Source organism: Oryx dammah, unplaced genomic scaffold, assembly GCF_014754425.2.
Source record: "Oryx dammah isolate SB20612 unplaced genomic scaffold, SCBI_Odam_1.1 HiC_scaffold_25, whole genome shotgun sequence".
Taxonomy (NCBI): Eukaryota; Metazoa; Chordata; class Mammalia; order Artiodactyla; family Bovidae; genus Oryx; species Oryx dammah.
In genome coordinates, this window is record NW_024070209.1 from 32,290,500 (window position 1) to 32,316,192 (window position 25,693).

General features: G+C 36.5%; 1 protein-coding gene across 19 annotated transcripts in view; it reads right to left on the reverse strand.

Moving 5' to 3' along the window:
• The window catches only part of NRXN1 (neurexin 1), a 1,211,037-nt gene that overhangs the window by 635,398 nt on the left and 549,946 nt on the right, over positions 1–25,693 (reverse strand). For 15 of the 19 annotated variants that reach the window (XM_040224802.1, XM_040224806.1, XM_040224800.1 and 12 more), the window contains 3 exons: positions 13,175–13,558; positions 6,488–6,691; positions 3,851–3,877 (listed from right to left, as the gene is read on the reverse strand). In XM_040224802.1, the coding sequence (XP_040080736.1) occupies positions 3,851–3,877; positions 6,488–6,691; positions 13,175–13,558 (615 nt within the window). The remainder of the gene's footprint in view (positions 1–3,850; positions 3,878–6,487; positions 6,692–13,174; positions 13,559–25,693) is intronic. The other 4 variants (XM_040224817.1, XM_040224810.1, XM_040224805.1 and 1 more) reach the window with 1 other exon arrangement.

Sequence of the window (25,693 nt, forward strand, 5' to 3'; positions counted from 1 at the left end):
TACTAATAATGCATTTGAGAAAATTTCACAGGGAGTAGAAATTCTGTTTTGTACTCTTTACACTTTTTAAAACACTTAGGTCAATTAACACTATGGGCTAGGGAAGAGACCCTCATACACTCACCTTTCATGCAAATAATATGATAGTCACAAAGCACTATTCTGTCTGACTTGGCCTCTTTTAGTAATAACTTGTTACTAGTGTATATCTCTATAATATATAATGATTTGTGTAAAATCATTTATAACCAGACCTTTTTTTCATTAATCAAATAATTGTTCTTTATGTTAAAAGAATGTGACTCTACAGTCCTTTCCCATCTACCTTTACTGAAGTAAGTTTCACTGTCCAGGGAAGACAATATCTCAATAAAAGATGGTGGTTCTCTTAGCAACTTCCATATAAAATTATTTTATGATGGTAGATTGTGGTTCTCCATATTGGAGTTGACTGAAGAGACAAGAATAATCTGACTATCCTGGCTAGATGAGAATGGAGGACTGTAGATATAATACACTTCTGTGTTCGCCTTCCCTTCCATAAATTTTCAAATACTGACCTAATCTAATACCCAGCTGTAGATAACAAACATATCTTAGCAATGAAATAAGCTAATGGACATCAAAGAACTGAGTCTGGTCTGGGATTGTGTGCAGAGACATTCCATTTGTAATCAGAGAGATCAAAGCATACATTTTGACACTGACGTGAATGCTATTCACAGAGATGGTTCTTTAAAAAAAAAAAAAACCCTCTTCACACATGAAAATAAGCTTTTTATTTTTAAATAAAAATGGGCTATTTCCTTCCATTTAAAAATTCTTGACAGCTCTTCCTATTAGGAGAGGGAGGGATGGTGGCAACAAAGAGTTTGACAGAGATGGTTGCTGAAATTCAAATCAGCCTTTTCTCTAAAGAACCTTAACAAAAGACTTTGCTCGGCCTGTCTGTGGAAGAATGCATTGATGCATCTAAACTACTGACACAGGAAGGGCTGAAAAAGAAATATATCTGCCATCTTGTAGTCCTGCAGGTCTGAATACATGCACCACAGCTAGACCTTCCTCCCTCCTCACCTAATACCTATTCTTCAGTAGCAAAGACTGGAGAATCTGACGGTATATGTATTTCCTTTTCCATATGAAGTAACACCTGCCATAAACTGAGGGAAGAGAGGATTAAAAGGGATGGAGTGACTATAGGAAACAGCAGAGCAACTCTGTATTAGTGTAGAGAAATGAGAGATTCCCTTTCAAAATTAATGACATCATTTACTATTAATTCTCAAAGTATGATAATTTTTGTTACCGTATGTATATTTCCTGTGGAAATTGTCTTAAAAATATCAGCTGAGATATTGCATATTAAGCTCACAACACAGCTGATATCTTAGGTGTCGTGTAATTTTTAGATGGTGGTGGTATAAGTTTGTGAGTTAGTAAAGGTACATTTCAGTTTCAGACAAACTCATGGCTTGCAGAGGATAAATGCAATAAATCAGTCTTTCATTAAACTACAAGTTATACTGAGATACAAGTATTTTATTTATATTTTGTTATGAAATACAGTCCAGGTGGAAATCTCTGCTTATTAATCACTGTGAGCTAGATTTGCATTATTTAAAATGTAAATTCCTCCCTATCCTCAAAGTTGAGTAATAACAGGATTTCTTGATGAAACTTGGAGTTCTGGGTATATCTGCCCATTATTCCCCATATAAAACAAAGGCAAAGGAAATAAAAACATTACCTGATCACTGAATGTTCTTTCCAGTGACTGCTGTCAAGTTAAGATATTTGCAGTCCTGTCCACAGTATGCACGGAAAGCTCATAATCATTGGTTTAATTCAAGTAAAATTAAGGGTAAGATATTATCTTTAAAAGGGGAGAAAATCCACTAACCATCAAAGACCTTTGTCCTCAAAAGTATTATTTTGTGAAATATCAAATATTATACTTAGTATCAGTCTTATAATAAAGAGCCAAATAGAGAAAAATATCTAACAAGGGTAATTAGACCATAAACATGTATTTTAAAATGATAGAGCTAGAGAACACAGAAGCACATTTGATGGGGCGATTTCCATTAAATACTAGAGTTTATGTACCCACATTTTGTAAATCTAAAAACTCATGTATTACTGCATACCTAATACAAATAAAAATAAAGCAGAAGTCTAGAAAGAATAGTTTCCTCACATGGATTTTCTAAGATCCAGGAAGCATCCAGAACATCTACAGCTGCCTTGAGTCACAAATCTGGCCTCGGGAAAGGGTTTTGTGAGTTGTTACTTTGCCTGTATTTACCATCCAGAGGTGAAAGCAAGCTGGATCATGGTATCAGATTGGTAAAACTGTGCTTCTTTTCAGAGTGTGGTAGACACGGAGTTTGAAAGGAGATAATGAATATTTGAAAAAATGTCACTTGTGTGAGAGCTCTGAGAGATTAGTTCAGGAACTAGAGTCTATTTGAGATGATTTTTAATGCCTTGTTGCTGCTGCTAAGTCACTTCAGTCATGTAGAACTCTATGCGACCCCACAGACGGCAGCCCACCAGGCTCCCCGGTCCATGGGATTTTCCAGGCAAGCATACTGGAGTGGGTTGTCATTGCCTTCTCCATTTTAATGCCTTATATGACAGTTTTACAGCTTAATTTTTTTTTTTTTTTTTTTTTACCAATCATGATTCTGTCACCTTTTTATTGTTATGATTGGAAAGACAGTCTTTTATGCTCCTTTAAAATGAATATTAAAATATTTAAAGGCAAATCTGAGTTATCAGAAGCATGCTTTATAAGCTTATTGCTTTTGTAAGCTGAAGACCATCATTTTGTTCCTCAGAGGATGACTTACTGCCATTTGGATACATAGCCAAAGGTTTTGGGAGTACATTCCATCAACTCACATTCAGCATTTTCCAAGGATATAAAATATATATATATTTTACTGAATGGGACAATGAAAGATTAGAAGCTTGTTAGAACCATTTTAGTTAAGTAGCTAACAACTTTTTTATATTGGAAGAGATTCCTTAATGTGGTCAGCAAAACCTGGAAAAGAAAAATCTAAATATTTATGTAAATAAATTCACTCAAGATAATGCTATAACTCAAAATAAAATCACAGTCCTTACATCCTTTCAAGTTCTCTAGTCCCAATTAAAAAAAAAACTCAGTCCATGCATCTTTTCTATCTCATCACTTGGCATGCATATCACAGATTTGAAGGGTTTTGGTTATTTTTGCAGATATATGATTAGGATGTAAAAATTCATTATGTAAATACTCTCAGTAAACCAGAAAAACTCTTTAGATAAGTCATTTTATGAATATATATATATGTACATATATATATATAAAACTTGGAAAAATACACATTTTTCAATGTAAAACTTTAGTTGAATTTAGAAGAGTTCAATAGTAACTTTCAAATGAAAGGGATTTTTTTCTATGTTTGATTTAAGAGATGAAAACAAAAAGTGAAGGAAATTAAGACTCACAGCATTTTATCCTAATTTGGTTATGAAGAGAGAACTACTGGAGTCCAAGATTTACCAAAATACAAATGCTGTCAGCTTTATCCACAGGTCTACAGAGGTGTTGGTACCTTCTGCTACAGGATATTTCTCGCCTCTTTTTCCCACTTAGAGGTAGGAACTGCAGCAGGAACGTCTTCAGCTGGACAGATTTCAAAATGAATTTTTACAACCCAGATGATGGACTGGTGTATTTCAAAAGTGAACTCATGAGTTTTATAATCAACTTTCTCTTGCTTTTTCTTTTGTTTTTCTTCACTAGCTACATCATAATGGAGGAATAACATTTTAAAAATTTTGAATAGGCACTTACTGGAATTACAGTTAATCCTGATACAATCTAGATGGGGAAGAATAGATGAAAAATGAAAATTTATCCTTCAAGGTAATAGCTGCAGACATCCAATAAAATCACAGTCCACCCTTCCGGGGACAGACACATGCAAATATGGCCACTCCATATCATTTATTCTTTACATACTTCTAGAACCCAGATTCTTTGTTATAAAACTTCACCATTGGAATCAACGGGAGAAGAATTTTTTTTAAAATGGCCAACTCAAACAAAGCTACATGGTGACAAATCTAAGTGAAATAAAGAATTGTTAACTGTCAAAGATGCTTGGCTTAGACTGGCTGCAGCTTTCTCCCCATCTGTGAAAGAACAAATCACTGTTTTCAATTTAATTAAAAAGTGCTCCGTCACAATGGGGAACAGTGCAAGCTCAGCTAGGCTCAGACATCTTGGACCTCCAAAATCTATTATCCCGCAAAGGCCAACAGAATGGTTTAGAATTGTGGTGGTCAAATGCAGAGCTAGCTGAAATTATTATTTCACTCTAATGTATTTATTATTATTGTTGTGGCTGTTGCTACTATTACTTACTTGGACAAAAAAAGGTAAACAGCCAGGAGTTAGCTGGATTCCATGCCTTGTATTAATTGGAGAAGGAAATAAACACTTTGTTTCCTTTAGAAACTCTAGTGGCTAAGGAGTAATGTCATTCCCGGAGCGCATGGGTCTATTCCTCTGTTAGGAGCTAACTATGTTATCTCTATGTAATAAGTTTCATGGTTATTTAGTTCAGTTCAGTTCAGTCACTCAGTTGTGTCCGACTCTTTGTGACCCCATGAATCGCAGCACGCCATGCTGTTAATTTTTATATTCTTATACTTTCTTCTTATATAAAAGCAGATTCCCCAAGAATGGAATGTTTGATCTGAATAGCATAGATTATAAGGGTTATCTTTAAAGGACCATGTGGGGTGTTTTATGTTTGTTTTATATGTAGATAAATATTTTTTGGATTTGGCTGTTGTATTTAATGCCTTTGGGGAACATGAAAAATACAAACCTAGATTCTGTTTCCATATAGCTGAGTTTGTCATGTGTCGTCAACCGCATCAGAAAAGTGGTTGCAAACAGCCAAGGATCAGCATCTACACAACTCTTTCCACAGAATGCTTTGCTGTTAGAAAATTCCCATGAGTGTGTTCACCTCCTCCGGCTAATAGCCCCTTTACTGAAACTAGGCAATTTTGATGGGCTTGTAGTAACCTATCATTGTCACTAGAGGGAACTCTAACAGAAGAGTAAAAAAGTATGTGTTCAGTAAAAAGAAAAACAACCTTATTACTGGACTTTTAAACTTAATATTAATTGAATGTAATTGTATGCAACAAACTACTAATGAAATAATTTTATATTTTATGAGCTACTATTCTGCCCAGCACAGTTTGATATATGTGGGGTTTTCACAAATGCCATACCTCATCACATTTTGCTACACTTTTTGTAAATCTATGTAGTCTTGTATTTTATTTTTCTCTTTCTGCCTATTCATTATTGTGTGTGTTCATTATTTCCAGGAAATACAGTAAAACCTCATTAAATTGTACTCCTATTATTTGGAGTTAATTATAATATTGAAACTTATTGGGCAGAACATTTGTAATTCTTCATTTGCTATGAGCAGAGATTGTCTGAAAAAAATGAAACAAATTGTGAAAGGCCAGGTTCGGAAAGAAAACTGATTTCAAGTACACTGTTGGAGCAACTTCCGTGAAACAATGTGCTAATTATGGATAATTCTTAACCACCCATTGACATTAGCCTTGTAAGACCTTTCCTTAAGATTTTTTGAGCTACTAATTTGTGTTTTTTTAATGTATTTGAAAACAAATATGCTTACATTATTTTTTTTAGTCTACAATTCATACTTTTTCTTAATTTGGCCTGATTTTCCCCTAGGTTTTATCCAGTTTGGTGAGGTTTTACTGTAGTGACTCTTTCTGAATGCTACAATTAAGCAGGAAAGCATTATTTTTCTGTGGACGAGTCTGTGTTTTTAGTGTTCTCATGGCTGCTTGCTGAGGGCCGCAGACTTTGGGCATTGAAGGGTTGTGGATTGTTGTTTGATAGCAAAATATCACCACACAGGATTTCCAAACAGAAAAGATGGGATACCACGAAGGTAACTGTTCAAAGGAGAAGCCCAAGGATAGATAAAGAGCAACTGTTGATCTAGATCACAAACTAGATATTTGACATTTTATAGCATGTGCTATCCAAGTCAAACTTGGTGGATTTTTATTTTATTTGAAAGGATTTTATCTATAACCAATCAGGATGTCAGTCATTGTAAAAAGAGGAAATTCAGTTTGAGGCATCATCAAGCATAATAATTCATATTTTCAATAATCTCATTAATGCACATGGCTTCCCTTTTAAGAACCCTCAGTGGAAGGAACCACAAAACAGTAAATTATGTTAAACAATATAAAAACAATAAAAAGATGTCCCCAAAACCTAAATGAATTTAAATAATGGAGATGAGACTATTACGTGTTTTAACTTTCCATGGCAAACAGGCTACTCGATAAATGTTTGCAGGCAAAACTGAACAAAAAGTGAAAAGTGTTAGTTCAATGGGGGAAGGTGAGTTGTTACCTAGGTTGACCGTCAGTTTCACACGCCCTGCGTCCAGCTCCAGGCGGAGGGTGTCGGCTGAGTCTCTGGAGGTGGTTGCCATGAGAATGCCATATGCACGCTGGGATCGAAACCGTAAGGACACATCCTCAGCCTCCGTGTGCATCACCACCGGGAGCTGGATTTTCATAAACATACTCCCATCATAGCTCAGAACCGTTGCTTCTATAGTTGGGAAATAAACATAAAAGCTCTGGGTCAGTTCAGTACATAAAAACTTTGAAAAGGAAAAGCATGAACTATTAAAGGTTCCCATATGGAATACAAGACACAAACTCGACTCATCTTTTTCCAAAATGAGCAATTTTTTTTTTTTAACTGGAAAGGGAAGTCACAGGAGAAGTATCTCTTAAAGTTCAAAGCAGAGGTGGCTGCACTTCCCTTTCTTTACCTAAAACAACTTCTATCTATAGGATTCATCAAGCAGGATTAGCCATGTTCATGGATGCATATCTTTTCTCAAGAGCAGAGATCATATTGTGGTGTGTGTGTGTGTGTGTGTGTGTGTGTGTGTATGTGTGTGTGTGTGTACAGCCATAGTGCAAGCCTGGCTTGAAGTACTGGCTACTATTTGTGCTTATTTCTATACAGCTAGGCCACTGATCAGCTCTGTGAAATTAAACTTGGCTCGAATCCTTCACTTGTAAAATGAGAGGGTGCTATTAGAGCTTCTTTAAGGCCTCTTCTTACCTCAAAAGCCCATGATTCTAAGGAAAGTTACTTTTATCATTTTTTAAAAATAATTTTGTGCCCCAATACAATCAAAACAGAAACACTAAAATTATGACTTAAATACAGGAATCAAGTCAACACTTTTCCAAAGGTGATGCTCAGAAACAGAAGAACAATTGGTATTACCAAACAACAGGTAATACATGTTCTGAGTCGCTGGGGTGAACAAGGTAATTCATTTTCACAAAGACACAAACTGCAACTTCATATTAAAGTTCATTTGCAGATAAGGGGTAACTTAAAGCATTACCTGTAAGCACCACCCTGGTGTTCTGAAAAAATTAAGCTATCGCCAAAAAGTCAGTAACTATGTACCTGGGTAACACTGAGTGAGGATGGGGGTGGAACTGAAGAGCTTGTATGGATGTGTGCTACCAAAGAAAAGTAGATGGCTTTAATGGAGAAGTTGCTTAATTTTGCATGAAACACAGAGAGGCAAAGAGCAAAACTGTTGATCTCAAACTGACTGCTTTAAGAAATAGTCAGCACCTCTTCACGTTAAACACCATATGGTTGTGGAACAGTGAAACAAGTATGAATCATGTTGCTTTGCCATGGGTTCTGATAACTCAGGATACTATTTGATTAAAGAAAAACTACCTGAAATTAAAACAAACTAGGAAGTTCTCATTCTCTTGACTATTGACAGCAATTAATTTTAGTGATACAACCATGCCTATTATTAAGACTATATTTTGGAGCTGTGGTTTTGCAAGACTATCTTCTCAAAATCAGGAAAATCAAGTATTGCTTCTAACAGACTTCAATCATTAGTTATCATCTCGGGGTTGAATGCACATCCAGAATCAGTAAGGGTTCCAGAGCTCCCTGCTTAGGACCTTTCTCTTCTCTCTGTCTCTTAAGGGATCTGGGTCAACTCATATGCTCACTCTCCCTAATACTTATAAACAGTCCTGACTTCTCTCCTGAGCTCCCTCAGACATCCATCAGCCATTGCTTATTTGACGTCTCCAATTTGAATAAGATACACACACTAATAATAATGAACAAATTCTCTGGCTCCAATGAACATGCTCCTGCTCCAGTGTTCTCCATCTCTGTAAATGGCTTAATGCCATTACTCAGATCTTAGCCTTTCTGCTTTCTTTCTTACCCTCTCTGCCATGTCCAATCTGTTGCAAATCTGCAAGTCTGGTAGACTCTAATTCCAAACCACCTTCTGAATCAATCAGTTTGTGCCACTGCAGCACATCAGACTCTGCTTCCATGTCTCACATAGATCAATAAGGATCGCTCACTCAGCGGCCTCCCTACTTCTATTCTCTCTCCCTACACATAGTGGCCAAGCTAAACTTTCAAAGGAGCCATTCTGATCGTATCACTTCATTACTTCGTCTAGGCACATCCACCCCACCCACCCCTAATCCTTCACCTCCCTCCCCTTTGCCAATAGATTCCCACCACTGCAGTTCAAATAAAATCTGTATTCCTTTTATTAACCTATAACGTTTTGTGTGAATCAGCAGTCCATCTCTCTGCCTCAGCTTTTTAGCATGTCCTCCCTTGTTTAGTAAATTCCAGCCACACTGATTTCATCTCTCATTCAAGTATTTGCACTTGAGGCACGTTCTGTCTTAAAAGGTTTCGGTCCCAGATCTTTATATGGCTGGTTCCTTCAGCATTCAGATTTCTGATCAAGTGTTACTCCAGACATACCTGTTGCAAGCACTCCTTTAATTCTCCCTCCAGTTATTCTATATCTACTTAGCATTTTTTAAATTACCATTTCTTATGTGTCTGTAATCTGTCTTTGGCCTTTTGTATGCATATCATTACAGCAAAGGCTGAGTCCTCCTACTTCTTCCTCTATCATCAGCCAAGTGCACCGGGCACACCGCAGAGCCCTGATAAAACGGACTGAATTAAAGATTGGACTGGATACTGAAGGTATGTGAAAGAGCTTATTTCAATTTGGATATCATGTATATGTAAATATTCACTAATGAGATTAAGTATTTATTCTGTCTGTTGTAAGTGAATCTAATTTTGGTGATGTATGTGAACAAAATATTCCTTAAAGTCTACGTTGGAAGCCATAATAATGTCATAAAAGACATTCTATGAGAGGGGTCTGTTTACCAAAATAGGTGTCTCATGGCTAAGCATTGACCTAAGCACTGAGAAGAAAAAATATAATCCCCTTAAAATATGGTGGGTTTACATGATATCACATACCTATCAATGGATCATAGTTTTCCAATAAGGTTTCCCTAAAGAAAATCTAGTAGGATTTGCTCAAAAAATAAAGCATGACTGTAAAGTTGCAATAAACATTAGAAGAAAAAAAACTGCTTCTAGTATAATCTTAAAGACACTTGATCTCTACCATACCCCTTCCTAATTTATGCGCAATCACTGTCCCTATCTATAAAGCAACATATGTTTGAATAAAAATTTAAAAGCCATTATCAGTTACTTTGGTGTTATGTAGATACAAGGGCTAAAATATTTTTAGTTTTCTCTTATTTAATCTGTAAATTTAGTCTCTATTATTCAACTATCATTTTTTAAAATTATCTCATTCTTGTATGAAATATAGCTTAATTTGATTAAAGATTAAGTAGAGGGAACATTCTTTTAGAAATACAGATGACTGACAAGGGATTAGAAACATTGTATAAAATACAATCCAAAGTAAAAAAGAAAATAAGTATCATTGGCCTTTAATATTCTCTGAAAAGCTGCAGGAATGAAATAACAGTAAAGTAATAAAACTCGACTGCCTCTGAGTGCCATTTTAAACAATTCTCAATGTGAAAATAACTGTTGATAAATGACAAATGAATGCCTAAATGATTCCTCATAATTAGAGTTAACGTTTAATTAGACAAGAAATGGAAAATGTACAAGGTTGTAGTTGAGAGTTGCCAAATACATGGTAAACAACATTCTGACATTTGAAGGTTATGTGATTTGGCAGCATCCTTTAGACATTAGTAAACTTACTTTACCACTTAGAACACAAAAGAGTTCTTTAAGAAGCTAATTTCAATATAGCACTTCTCAGCAAGGGAGAAAAAGTTTCAACTTTGTCTCCTCTATCTCCTTCCTCCTTGTCGTTAAGTTTGATAAATTTGCTTTTCTGTGTTATTCCTTCTTGCGGTCTAAAGTGTACACCTGTGCTCAGTTTTGCCAAAAGGCAGTCACATATTGTGATCAACGATGAAAATCAGACAGGGAGCCAAATTATATTGCTCTGACATCTGTCCCTCCATCTGGTAGAGCTTTAACAAACAAGTATAAAGTAGACCTCTGATGATACCATGTACATACAACCAAAAATAATTTCTGTATGACCAGTCTCCACAAATTTTCAGATTTACAAAATGTAAAGCAGGAGAGAAGGTGCTGAACTCAATCTACATTCAACTGGACATGATTTCTATGCTACTCTTCTTTATGGGATCAATACACATTCAAGCAAAATACTATTTTCTTATTTGCCTAAGTCGGAAAATACTCTGATCTTTCTTATAAACTCTCTTGCTTATGTAGTGAAGAATGATTTCCTGTAATGTGATTGAAACAGCATTCCCCATAAGCGCTGTCTGAGGACTTGAACATGCTTCTTTATAAATTAACATTTATTGCTTAATAATTGTAAAACAGAAACTTTGAAAATGCCTTTTTAAAAAAATTTCAAGAGCTGTCAGTCAACTCTTACGTGATCAACAGCCTTATGTGATCAGAGTATATGCGAAGAACCACAGTCAAAGCACTCTCTTTGGAACTGGAAACCCTGAAGGCTGGACATGATCTTGTGTTGACTGAACTAGGGCAGAGCTGGGAACTGGACAGCAGCCAAATTTTGTGGCAGTGAACATGACAAGCATCCCACTTCACTCTTGTTCTTGGGAGATGCCATAATGTGAGCAAAATTAATTCTGAAAAGCAAAGACTTCTCACAATACACTGGTTAGTTCAGAAACAGAAAACACAAAAAATGACTGTTTTCTCTCCTCAATACACAACCAACCTGCAGACAAAGAAATTTGCAGAAAATTTCAGCTACTTGTCAGTTAAAAATGTATGGTGAAACCCAGTGATGAAACTTGCTATTAAATTCTCATTTGCAAATCTGCATATGCTTGCCACCCCTCCTTCTAATTATTGCAACATATAAATAGCTCCTTTCCCTTATTCTGGTTTAGGGAACTCTAGAATTTCCCTTATTTCTGCCATATGCAGTGGTAGAATACTGCCACAGGGTGGTACACCATGCATATTTAACTGAAGGCTTTTGTAATTTGTATGATAGCTCAGTTATACCCTTTTCTAGCTTCACTTAAGCAGGAGGCATCAGAATAAGTGACAGCTCTCTGAGTGATTAAAATGAAAACAGAGTCTTAAATTACACAGGTCTCCTAATCTCACATCATACTTAACTATAATTTATCTTGCAAGCTTTGTCACTTTGTTGTTGTTGGCTCCTTTGGGCAATTTCTAAAAACTATACTATGTAAACAAATAAATTAGAAGGGGAAATGTACAGAGAATACACACCTTACACAAGAAACTATGCACAAATAACCTCTAATGACTATTCGCAGGAATTGCAATTAGGTACTAGGAGAATGAATGAATCTATGTGACTAAAATATGTATTTATCTAGAGACCTATCTCATTGTAAAATCCAGAACAGTGATAGTATTTTGGTGGGTAATTTAAGATCATCATTAGATTTATTAGGTTACGATTATTGATTGTTACAGTGATTAATGTTATCAATAGAACTGATAAGCTGATGAACCCTCTCATTAACATAAAGTATCAAAGCCACATTTCAACTTTAGATTTTGCCAAAAAAAAACCCACAAAAAACCACTTTTTCTGTAAAAAGTATCAGCTTAACTAAATTAAACTATTTCAGGAGTGCAAAGGCAAAATGACTAGATGTGTACGGCTTGAAAAATAGATGGCATGTTCCTTTAGGCTAAATGTCCAAGAGAGCAATGTTATTTGGAACATGAGAGGACAATGGGATAACTCGTTAATATTTTTTCATATTGATTTTTGTTCCATTGTTGAAAATGAGTGGCAATGAGTATAGTGACTAAAGCATTTATTTGAAACTCTTGAGTCGATGAAAAAACATACTTTACCTATTTGCTCTGCTATTTCTTCCTTTTGACTGGTCTCTAGATGAGCAGTGGCAGCTATCACATTTTACTTTTCCTTTAACCCTTATTCTCCTTCTAATGGGAGAAGAAAAGGAAAAAAAAAAATGTAGCTTTGCCTTCTGCTAGAGAAGGAAAGGGAAGCAACCATTCAGAGCTTCCAGACACAATAAGCCTTAATATCAAATTGGTAAAGAAACCTTTTGTAATCAGTTGAGTCTTAGACCAAGGTAAGTGTCTCTGAAATTAGGGTGCATTTCTGAAAATACTAGTGTAACTTAAATGGTTTAAAATCAACTTACTCTTCAAATTTCAACCTTGAGAAGGTCGATTAAAGTAAAATGAACAGGCTCAGTGTCAGGGAAGTTGCAACTTACAGCTTAGCTTGCTTTGAATGCTATTTTTGACCTACATATTAGCACTAGATGGATTCATTCGTTTTATTTTTTTATTTTACTTTCTATTGTCTGGAAATTAAAAACCGGGCAAAAGAGACAGTGATTGTCTATGATACATCTTAGGTCCAATACCCTCGAGGATGCAAAGGACCTTACTATGTATTCCTGCGAAATACTTAAAGGGCTGTGCATTCCCAGAATCAAGCCCTTTGAAAATCAATACAGACTTGTCAGTGAAGCATCCGTGTGGCCACTCTGCTTGCAGAGTTTACTTCCCCAGAGCACATATTACATTTCAATGGTCATTTAAGGTATGAGGTCCACACTGAATACGTTTTTCATCTCAGGGGAGTTGGCTGCTTGGATTTTGGAATCATACCTCTCTCACAGGACCTGCCAAGATAGCCTGTTCCGGAACAATCGCAGACATATCTGTTCCACCCATCCCTGCACATGCCGTTGTTTTTGCAGGGGTTGCTAAGGCACGGTTTTGCTGTTTCTCTTGAGCAGGAGGGCTTCACGCCAGCAGTACTTTGAACTTCAGCCATTTGCCGGATATCTTTGCTCTGGCCATCAATGAACAGATCTCGTATGCAGCCGACGTAGCCGTAGTTGAGCAGCGCAGTCCACACCTCGGTGGGGAAGACGAGGCCAGCCTTATTTTCCGGCAAGCCCCCCAGGTATAACTCATCATCCAGGTCCAGAATCTCACTCTCGCCAGGAGCGGTGTAAGGCGTGCGCAGTGTGTTGACAGAAATGGTACCTGGTGCAAAGACAAGAAAGCACACGAGTCTTTACAGAAGGCAACCTCTTCTAAACGTCACCCTTTCTTTCTGCCATCTGCCTGAGGGTGAACCCCTTGAGGGCAGACATTTCTTATTTTTCTTCCTATTCCTGGTGTACTTCCCAGGGAAATGAATAGAAACCTGAGGAATCAAGGAACTTGAAGAATAAAGCAGACTGTCATTAAAATGGTTGTTATTTCACTTTGGGAATGAAAACCAAAGTGTACAGGCAAGAAGGACTGTTGTCAGCCTCCAAGAATTTCGGGGGAAGAATGAAGGAAAGGAAAGAAGGAAGGCAGAAAAAGGGAGGGAGGGAAAGCGGGAGAGAACGAGGGAAGAGAAAATGGCATACTTATCCCTCTCTAACAGGCCAGCCAAGATGGCAAGAAAGGAAGAGAGGGGAGGGAGGGTGGATAAGGGGGGTGGAGAGGGAGAGAAAGAAAGAAGGAAAAATTGGCATTCTGTATCACTCCCTGTAATAAAAGCCAGGCTCTCTTTGGCTAGTGTTCATTTGCAAAGCTGGTATGCATCTGCAAATCAATGAAAGCTTGTGCTGTGTCCCCATCTGTAATAGACTTCATTGTTTTTTTTTGTTGTTTTTATAGACTACAATACATTGACAGATTATAGCAAAACCTGACTTCATCACACTTAGCTGTATGAATCTTGATTAGCCCTTGTGGCCTCAGTTACTCATCCATAATATGGGCATACTAATATGACCTACCTCATATGAGTGTTAAATAAAATAATACAAGTAAAACATCTGGTTTCTAGTAAGCACTACATAAATGTGTATAATATGATTCATCACAAGAACCAAGTCGTTAGGTGTTTATTTTTTTCTTTAAACCAAACTCGTTATGTATTTAAATTAAGTCATTTTTTTTCTTCCTCACTACAGTGTAAGGAGAAGATTACTCTATTAGTTTATAAAGATATAGAAACCCTAGTCTTAAACATGGGATTAAGAGGTAGACATTTACATGGGATAACTTGAAGATCACAGAAAAAAATATATATTTATGGAATCCATTAAAAGAAGAAATAGGAAAGATAGAAGGCATTTTCTTGATTAAAACTTCCCCAGTGTACCACCAGATTACTCAACAATCCACTAATATTCTATTTCCAGAAAGATCTTTGCAAAAATTCAGGTATGATACCCGAAATGGACACCACACTGACCCGTTTCGAGATTATTCCAGATTTCTTTCTTAGGTCTAGACCATAAAGCAGACTAGAAAGAGTCTAACAAGAGAAAGTGTATTAGAAGACTCAGGGATTTAGGATGTAGACACACAGGAAATGCCTGAAGACAGAAGATGGGGTACAAAATGTGGGGACAGAAAAGAAAAAGGTAATGTGTGTAGAGGGTAAGTGTGCATGCTAAGTCGCCTTAGCCACATCTGACTCTCTGTGACCCCATGGACTGTAGCCCACCAGCCTCCTCTGTCCATGGGATTTCCCAGGCAAGATACTGGAGTGGGTTGCCATGCCCTCCTCTAGGGGATCTTCCCGGCCAGGGAACAAACCTGCATTTCTTATGTCTCCTGCACTGGCAGGCGAGTTCTTCACCACTGGGAAGCAGGAGAGTAGGAAGATGTGTTTTAGTTTAGCTGAGGCCCACTCCAAGGGGAACTACGGCCTGCAGTGAATGTGGAGCGTGCCTCTAAGCACACAGGGCTGCCGGGGCCTGCACTGTGCCCAGGAGACCCTCAAATCCCAGCAGAGGCGCACTCCCCAATGTGAGCAGGGTAATGGGATCTGTCTTTGTGAGGGAGAAGGGCAATGGAAGCTGCTGACAGGGACTGTGCAGCAGGCCAAGTCATTAAGAGTGCATTTGTCTCTCTAGACTTTCACAGAAAGAAATGGAAAAGCCTCCTAGGGGAGAAACACTCGGACGCATTGCTATTTTGGCCTTCCAAAGAGGGGAGCATAATAGGGATTTTGGAGGCAGCAAAAGAGGAAAATGGCCAAGTACTCATTTTTACTGTTCACATTTGTGCAGGTGTATAGAAGAAAATTCATTAAATACACAGAGCAGAAAATCCTACTTAGAAAAATATTTTAAAAATCATTTAGGGGAAATAAAATATAAAATTCTGAGAGAATGGTGACACTGTTCTAAACAGAATTTCACCACATGCATTTTTAACTGTCCAAAATGCCCTAAGAAGTAAATTAAGACGTGATCCCTAACCACTGCAGCAGCTAAAGTAAGTTAGAAAATGATGAGAGTTAAGTATTAATGATAAAAGGAAAAGTCGACATAAAAAAAAACAGCATACATTGAAAGCAGAGTTTTGTACACAAGGAAAACAATGACTTAGGTTTTTAAGATAAAAGAAAGAAAGGTGCCAGCCCCTATTTTTAATTAGTTCAAGAAGACTTCCTGGAAATGAATACATATTATTGAGACACAACTGTTAGGAGACACAGAGTAAGTTTTACAAGACTGGGGATATCTTGTATTCCCAGACTGGGGATATTTTTAAAATATCCAATTTTCCCCATATGCCTTTTTATTCATGGAATAAGTTTGATTTAGCTCAGGACTGGGAAAACACTCAGAAAACGTGTCTTGTCCTCATTCATGGTGTTATGATTCTGACACTAAGGATGAGGATGTTTGCAGGATTCCTGAGATGAGGAAATCCAGTGGCTTTTTTGCATAACACTTCACTCAGTCTCCTCTGCATAGTCTGCAGAGTTCGGTACACTCTGCGGTTTCTGTCTTCAGTATGTCTATAGTCTTGGGGCAAATCTGCTGCCAAGTATTTCAGATAATCATCCACGAAGAGTTTGTCTGACAGAATGGAGTGACTAGGTCTTCTAACTATGGTGCATTAGTGCCTGCTCTGAACAAAGTATTTAAGTTCAGATATTTCACTGTGACCCATTCCAGTATGGCTCAGCTGCTAGTCTGCCTGGAATGCAGGTGATACAAGAGACGTGGAGTTCAATCCTTGGGTCAGGAAGATTTCTTGGAGGAGGAAATGGCAACCCACTCCAGTATTCTTGCCTGGGAAATCTCATGGACCCTGGCAGGCTATAGTCCAAAGGGTCACAAAGAGTTGAACACAATTGAGCGACCAAAGATTATGTCTTTATGGATATTCTTGCTGTAGCCAGAGTAAGATATTCACTATAACTTGGAGATTAGAGTTTTCTGATCACAATTAGTTAAACCATAGTTTTCATGCAGCCCAGTGCATGCATACACATACACACACATATGTTCACACATTGAAATATCTGTTTAACAGGAAAATATCTCTACTACTTCTGAGACACTCTGATAATGTTTTCTTATAAGTATATTAATACAAATGCTAGACATGACCCACCAAACTCATTTCAGAACTAACTGACAGGTTGCATTCTATGTTCAAAAAACACTGAGAAGTTACTATCATAAAGGGTAAGATTGCTCTTCTCCTTATTATCCCTTTGAAAGACAGTCTGAGACTTCTCATGGGAAGAAGAATAATGAAAGGTGGAGAAGAAGCAAAAGAATATGATCCTAACTTCACATCAAATATAATCCAAGAAAATCAACACTTTCATTTAGCCCCAGTTTCAAGGTATGGAGTCTCCATGAACAAATGCATGTATTAGATATTATTCACTGAAATAGTTTACAAACAAACAGAATGAAATGACTGTGACCCAAAATCACCTACATGCTTTACATGCTTTGTCAATTCACTTGTATGTTAGAAGATCTTTGTAAAAGGGATGGCAAAAAAAAAAAAAAAAAAAGGAAAAAGGTAGGACTTGAGAGGGAACAGAAATTATTGTTTTTATGTTTTGAAGATTCAAAGAGTAAAAATTTGTTTGAAATAATACCTATATTTTATTAGTTAGTCAGACTCAAAATAGAGATTGATATTTTAGGCTTCCCATGTGCAACTGTCCTGAAACACACCTGTTTCTGGTAAAGGATTTGAATCCCTAGTTCCTTAATGATTTTATTATTGACATGGATCAAGGGACCTTTTTACCTAAGCAAAAAAACTCATGATGGCATTTCCAAATTCCAAAGTCAACTTAACACTTACATAGGAGAATACTGAAATTTCAGTATTAACATTCTCAGGTGCCTATGATTGAATTTTAAAGGCAATGATTACCAAGAAAATATGAAACAAATATTTAATTCTTATTCTTTGATAATTAAAGGCCATGAGTGGTTGCTGCAGTTGTATATATCAATAGAAATTAAGCATTTCCAAAGGTTGAGGTATGATCATATGTAAATAAATACTTAAAACAAAAATCTGAGTGTGCTGCTGGATTATCCTTCTATCATTTTTCCAGGAATGACAAATACCGGCATGTTCTCTTTGAAACAGCTTGATTATTTCACACATTTTACCTTCTTCCATTATAATTAGATGTGAAGTTTCTGGCAAATAAGACATCTTATGTGAACATTGTTATATCTGAGCTGCTATAATATGTAGATGGCAGTCATATTTGGGGACTTACTTGGATTGGTGTTTCATGCTTCAATATTTAAGAATCCTAAGTACCTTGCTGTGCTATTTTACTTTTAAAGAAATGAAATTTCTTTGAAAACAAAGGTATTTGTGTGCATAGGACTTTTAACATCTTAATATAGAAATCACATTAACTTGTGTGTGCTCAGTCCCTTAGTCGTGTCTAACTCTTTGAGACCCCCATGGACTGTAGCCCTTAAGGCTCTTCTGTCCATGGGAATTCCCAGGCAAGGATACTGCAGTGGGTTGCCATTTCCTTCTCCAGGAGGTCTTCCTGACTCATGGATCAAACCCACATCTTCTGCATTGGCAGAAAGATTCTTTATCACTGAGCCACCTGGGAGGCACCCACGTTAACTTATACTAACATTTAAATCTAGTTGTTTTCATGGTATGTGCAAGAGGTAAAACAAAAGTAATAAACTAAATAGATTAGGTAATATTTTAAAATATCCATAAGCATAAATAATATAAATTCACCTTAATATAAAAATATATGTAGGGGAAATCTTAGCTATAAAAATGGAAATTAGCTTCATGTTTTGGTCTGGTATTTATAAATTGTTAGTTTCTACTCTTTTTCTCATCCAGCTCTTCCTGGCTATTCTATTTCCCGATTAGCTTATAGGGTGAAAAGAAACATGAAGCAAAGGTGAGATTTAAGACAAGTTAATTTGGTTTCAAGTTTTAAATTACTGAAAAAGTTTAAGTGATTCAGAAATAAGGGAATAGAAAGTGTGTTCTAAGGGGAAATGATTTTACCTGGTCGAAGGAAACCAATTTTCATGTTTTAGCTTTGCAACTAACTAGCTCAGGAGCTTGGTCAAATAACAGATTTATTAAGCTTCAACGTGGCTCTTATGCAAAATAAACGACTTGCCTGCATGGTTACTAAAATTCTTCAGTGAGTAAAATTTTTGTAATTACTGTTTAAAATATTTTTTTAGTTGGATATAAATTTAACTTATCTGTAACTCTGCTTCGAGGGAAGCCCAAGTGGCTCAGTAGTAAAGAATCTGCCTGCCAATGCAGGAGACGTGGGTTTGATCCCTGGGTCAGAAAGATCCCTTGGAGAAGGAAATGACAACCCACTCCAATATTATTGCCTGGGAAATCCCATGGACAGAGGAGCGTGTAGGGCTGTAGTCCACGGGGTCTTAAAAGAGTTGGACAGGACTTGTTGACTAAGCAACAACAATTCTGTTTCACCCCTCATTCCTGAAGAAAATCAGATTCCACAAACTTATACACTTACTTGTGAAATTTAGTATCCTATTAACAAAACCAAACTCAGTAAAAAGGCATAATACAAGTGATAAAAACAGAATGAAGCACTGATTTCAGTGTGTGACGCAAAAATGAAAAATACATGATTCCCATAAATAGACAGTAAAAATACCAAAATATTAATAATGGGAGTTTTGAAGTAATACAATCATAAATGGATAGTTTTCTTGCTTTCTCTTTTGTTTCTTTATTCTTTCTTTCTTTTTAGTTTTCTATGTCTTTTTAAAAACAACTTCATGTATTAGGCTTATAATAAGAACTAAAATTAATTTTGCTTGAAAACAAAACAAAAATACAATCTTAATATTCTGTTTTCTGGTTATTACTATGTATTTCTTGTTTACTTGGATTACTGTGAGCTGGGAATTTCAGAAATTAAACATAAATGAAAAAATAAACCTTGAAGCAACACTTAAAAGTTAGACATTTCTTAGTAAAAGCCAAGAGAAAGGAGAAAAGGGCAGCTCATACACTGCAGATAAGAGTGTAGACAGGGACTTCTCTGGTGGTCAAGTAGTTAAGTATTTGCCTGCCAATGCAGGAGACACGGGTTCGATCCCTGATCTGGGAAGATTCCACATGTCACAGAGCAACTAAGCCTGTGTTCCACAATGACTGAAGCCCTGACACTCTGGAGCCCACTCACTGTAACTACTGAGCTCATGCCCCACAGCTACTGAAGCCCTCATGCTTTGAAGCCCATACTGTGCAACAAAAGAAGCCATTCCAATGAGAAGCCCATACCCTACAACTACAGAGTAGCTCCCGCTCTCTGCAACTAGAGAAAGCCAGCAACCAAGACCCAGCAGAGCCAAAACTAAGTAGTTTTTGTAAAGAGTGTAGACTGAAACAGCTTGTAGTAAAATAACCTTTGATTATCTTTAAAAATGTAGTTAACACAGCAATTCCAGTTCCCATAATCTATCCTACAGAAATTCTGATCAATATGCATAAAGATATAAAGACTTTCATTATAAATTAGTTTAAAACTGGATTTTTTTAAAAGTTAAATGTCCTCTGTGAGCTGGGAATTTCAGAAATAAAAAGATTTATGAAAAAATAAATCTTGAAGTAACATTTAAAAGTTTGATATTCCTCCATCAACAGATGAATATTATAAAGAGGAATAAGTAAATATTGATATCTGTAAACCAGAGATATATGATATCACTATAAAGGATGGCCTAAAAAAAGTTAATATTTTTAAGTCACCCAATAATTGGTAAAGAGTAACCTTTATGTAAAAAAGAAGCTCTACATTTATTTTATATGTGTAATTATATTTATAGATATGTTGGTGCATAGGAAAATATCTGGAGTTTTTCAACAACAAATTCTTTTACCAATGGAAGTGGGAAGTGAATTTATTATGGAAAAGAAGAGAAAAACTCTTCACTTATGTATTTTATGAGCTGATTAAACTTTTTCACTAACAGTACATATTTATATGTTACAGATATGTCATGAATTAAGCACAGGCATTCATACATTCATACATTCATTAAGCACAAGAATTCATACACAAATACATACACATATACTCATAACAGTATATTTATACATACGAATTTTTTAAATGATCATACACAATGCTGGGAAGTTGTCAATATCAATCAAGTGACATATATCACAGCAATTAAAATATTATTTTCTAGAATTTCCACGGATTTCTGCTCAGCACTCCACAGTGACAGCCACTATGGCTGTGTGTGGTCAGTTAAATACTTCTTTCTTTTTTTTTTTGGTGCTCCCTCACATTTTTCTTTTTTGTGAAATTTTAATTGGAGGCTAATTACTTTACAATATTGTGGTGGTTTTTGCCAAACATTCACGTCTTGAGGCTGCACTTGACACCAAGGTTCAGCACCTGCCCCTTGAAAGAGTACGCTAGAAAGATTTAGGATATTTAGAAAGAGACGTTCCACCGCTCTGAGTTTGTCCTCTATTGATGAACATTTTAACTTTTTAAAAAAATTCACTGTTTTAAACTAAATTATAATGAAAGTCTTCATATTATATCTTTATGCATACATATTGGGCTTCCCTGGTGGCTCAGAGGTTAAAGCGCCTGCCTCCAACGTGGGAGACCCGGGTTCAATCCCTGGGTCGGGAAGATCCCCTGGACATATCAGTCAACCAACTCCCAAGAACAATGTATAAAATAAGAATGCCAAGTTACTAATTCTGTTGAGAAATTAGCCATCACATGATATGAAATGTTTCCTCAGAGATGCCAATTTATAATCCAAGTGTGTATTTATTCATTTATGATGGGAGTTTTAATAACTTTAGCCTAGGGTGGTTTGATACCTTCCCTTATCTCAGGTGAGATGACCTGCCTCTGTTCCTATAGTGGGGTAGAGTAGTCAAGTCTCTTGGGCAGTGCTTAGATGGGTACTGCCTATGTTTGTCTCCATGACTTTCTTTCCTACAGACACTATAAACATTGATACATTTGAGTCCTACAGCCCCGGAAGATTGGTGAAGGTGCCTCTGCAAACTCTGCTCTGATTCTTAGATGCTGTTTCCATAATTCCCACAGAATAAGTGTTGTTACTTTAGATATTTTTCAGTTAAAAAAGAATTCATGATATTGTATTAAACAGCCCGAAAAAGTAAGTTTGTACTTTAATTGCAACTGTATAAAATATACATACCTGTTAACAAAAAATAGAGGAAGATATGCAAAAATGAAAATGTTTTGAAACTGAAAACTGCTGTGTGTGTTTGTATATGCTCCTGCTTAATTCATGACGTCTGTATTTTACATTTTATTAAATAGATCCTTATATTCATTTACTTACTCTGAACGTATTTTAGAGAAGAAACTCATCTGTTGCCTTTCCCCCTCTCCCCATTCAAAACATTTTCATATGCAACATTGCCTCCATCTAGTCATTAGGATTGTCAAATAATTGATAAATTATTGATAAAGTATTTTAGTCTTCCCATGGATGGGTAGTGGTGTTTAATGGACATGGGTGCAAAATAAAGCGTTATACATTCACTTAATATTATTTCAAATGTATGCAACAGGCTACTAGGTAGAGGCATGGGAGGAATGTTTATAGTCAGAGGGCAAATTCAAATGAAGACCTAAACAGAGAAATCCTCTAATGGTTGTTCAAGTAGAAATGTGTAAGAGGGGTGATTCATGAATGGTATACACAGAAATCAGTGCTGGTAATAGATAGCTAGAAAGTGCTGTTCACATCAAACAGTGATTACTATAAACCTCTAATTATGTGCTCTGGAGAGAGCCTTGTGCTTTTCCCTCTGTAATATCTAGTTCTTAAACTGCAAGTCTGTGGCTTCGATTCAGCTCTCAGTGGCTTCTTAACTGTTAAATGTAGGCTTACCCATGAATAACTGCTGATACAATCTGCTATACCCTGCTGTACACAAGCAGAATTTGATGAGCATAATGAGTTTTCTCTTTGATTTCAATGTGCAATGATGGTTTGCAAAAATAAGAAAAAAATGACTGGCAGTTTACTATAAAAATACTTGAGAGGATACTCTTGACTCAGTCAAAGAGCTTAATGCAAATTTAAATGATATATCTGCCCCAAGAAAACAGTCGTTAACTTCCTTTTAATTTTAGCACAATTCATCCTTCAGTTAAATACCTGGGAGGCAATCTTGTACTGAGTTTGGGAGCAAAAGTGAGGCAAAGGGACACCCTAGAAAAGGTAAGAAGGGCTGGTAAGAAAATACTGAGTTGTTCATCCTTTAAACTTTGCAGAGTAATGAGTCCCATCAATCATATTTATTAACTCAGCAACTAAGGAGTCTTGCTCTGTTAAGTAATTATGTTATATATTGAGCATGTCCACTTTTTGTGACATTTGAATCATACCCTCTGATCCACAAGTCAGGCTGGCATTTTGTATGGTTCCTCCTTTGCCATTTAGTGCAGGATCTGAAAATGCCACTTGTGGCTTAGTCCAGGCAGTTCACTGGTCCCCAACGTGACCAGTTATAGACTAAAGTGAAAGTGAAAGTGAAGTTGCTCAGTCGTGTCTGACTCTTTGCGACCCCAGGCTCCTCAGTCCATTGAATTTTCCAGGCAAGAGTACTGGAGTGGCTTGTCATTTCCTTCTCCAGGAGTCATAGACTAAGCAGGCAACAAAAGAAGTACGGAGAGAACAGCTGTGGCAAAACAGTGTTAGTCAAAGTTTGGAAGTGAAAAAGGTTTTATTTCCCCAAGTTATGGAGTGGAAGAAGGACATATAATCTAATACAATGAATTGTGCTGAAAATTCTGGAAAAGTATTCAGATGAAGGTGGTAGTTCCCATTAGACAAAGGGCTCATGTACCCACCTCTTAGTGAACGAAGGACAGAAGGACAAATAACCAGAAGAATGGACATCCTGAGTGATTGTCTCCCTTGTCAGTAGTGTGATTACTGTGGCTGCATATTCTAGCCCTCAGAAAGAAGCAAACACCTTCGCTCAGGATTAATGGTCCTTCTGCCTACCTGTTCATATGTGCATGATATAGGGAGCTCGTGAACAAGCAGGAATAGCAGTTCTGTTCTCATAAAAGCTTGTCACAATCAACTAACAATTGTTTAACTCCCCCACTGCATTTTTTTCCAGACATCCTGGCTTGGAGGATGGCATCATATTCATAAAAGCAGACCTGTTACCCTGTTATACTGTGTAAACTGCTTTTAGGAAGTAACATAATTCCTTTAAGAAGCTGCATTTACAGCTAAAAGAGTGCTTACTCTTCAAGTGTAATGATGTTACTATTTTTAGAATATTGGGGTGGGTTGGCACTGATCCATTTACATGTTTTAATTCTTTATCTTTTTCTTATACCAAATACGTATGGAACACCTGTTACTGCATATAGAAGCACCAGGACCTATGGATATAAACATAAATAAGATAGTCTTTGTTATACATGGATTTTCCTAATAAACTGGGGAATATAAAAAATTCAACCTATCTACCAATATAGTTTTAACTCAATCTATGAACAAGATAGCCAAGAATTATTAGCATCAAATTAATGACCATGACTGCTGGCCTACTAATTTTAGTATGGTCAATAGGAGAAAGAATAATTCCTAGGCCCAGGATTCCTCTATTTTAATAACAGAGATAATATGGCTCATTAAATGCTTTTAAAATATTCAGCCAAAGAGGTTCCCAGACAAATCAATAGCTATGACCTTCATTGTCCATGTGTCAGAAATCAGCCAACGTGGCCCTGTTATATCAGTATCATTTTCCATATTATATTGAATAATTTTCATATAGCCTCTGAATATAGCTGATGTGAAATATGGGTGAAACAAATTATTTCTTGAAACACTATGTTTCTTAGTTTCAAAAGTGAAAGTGTTAGTTGCTCAGCCATGTCTGACTCTTTGTGACCTCATGGACTGTAGCCCACCAGGCTCCTCTGTCCATGGACTTCTCCAGGTAAGAATACTGGAGTGGGTCACCATTCCCTTCTCCAGGGGATCTTCCCAGCCCAGGGATCAAATCCAGGTCTCTTACATTGCAGGCAGATTGTTTACTGTCTGAGCCACCAGGGAAGCCCCTTCCTAGTTTTAACTGAGCTATAAATTTTAGTATTTCACCAAGTGTAACTCAGAAATATCCTTTAAGTAAAATAAAAGCCAGCACAGCTAGTCATCCAATCTTTTAAAAGCTGCTTTATACCAAACCAATGCAATGTGCAAATATAGAACTTAATTAAAATACTATATATAAAATATTAACAGCTGCAGTTATTAAAACTACATTAAACTCCCCTGAGCTAGGCCAACATAATATGAGCTCTTTTTTTTTCCCTTCAATTTAGTAAAGGCAGAATTTGGTTTAGTGAATGAACACTGGCTTTTATATTGTTTGTTTCATTTCACTAACCTGAAATCATTATCAAAGTACTTTAGCATCAAAACACCAAGATCAAGCATACTAAATATGTCCACTGGATTCTAACAGAAATCCATCATTTGTTTATCTTCTTTCTTACTGCAAATAATATTTTCTTAAGGCATCTCTCTTTTTCTCATTCAGCACTGAACTTTGTAAATTAAAGTTGGTATTTTCTACTCTGACCTTTTCCAATGAGGGTATAAACAGAGCAGTTAATAAAATTTTGGTAATCTGGATGAATTAAAGAGCTTAAATAGAAAAAAAAGTAGATTTTCCTTGGCTTGAGGATTAAGGTATTAATCTGATTCTTATTGTAATAGGTCATCCAGGGAACTTGGGAAACTAATTAGATTGCATCACCACTTAAGACTGGAAAGAAATATCCAGGTATAAATCATTATTATCAAACGAATAATGAATGGT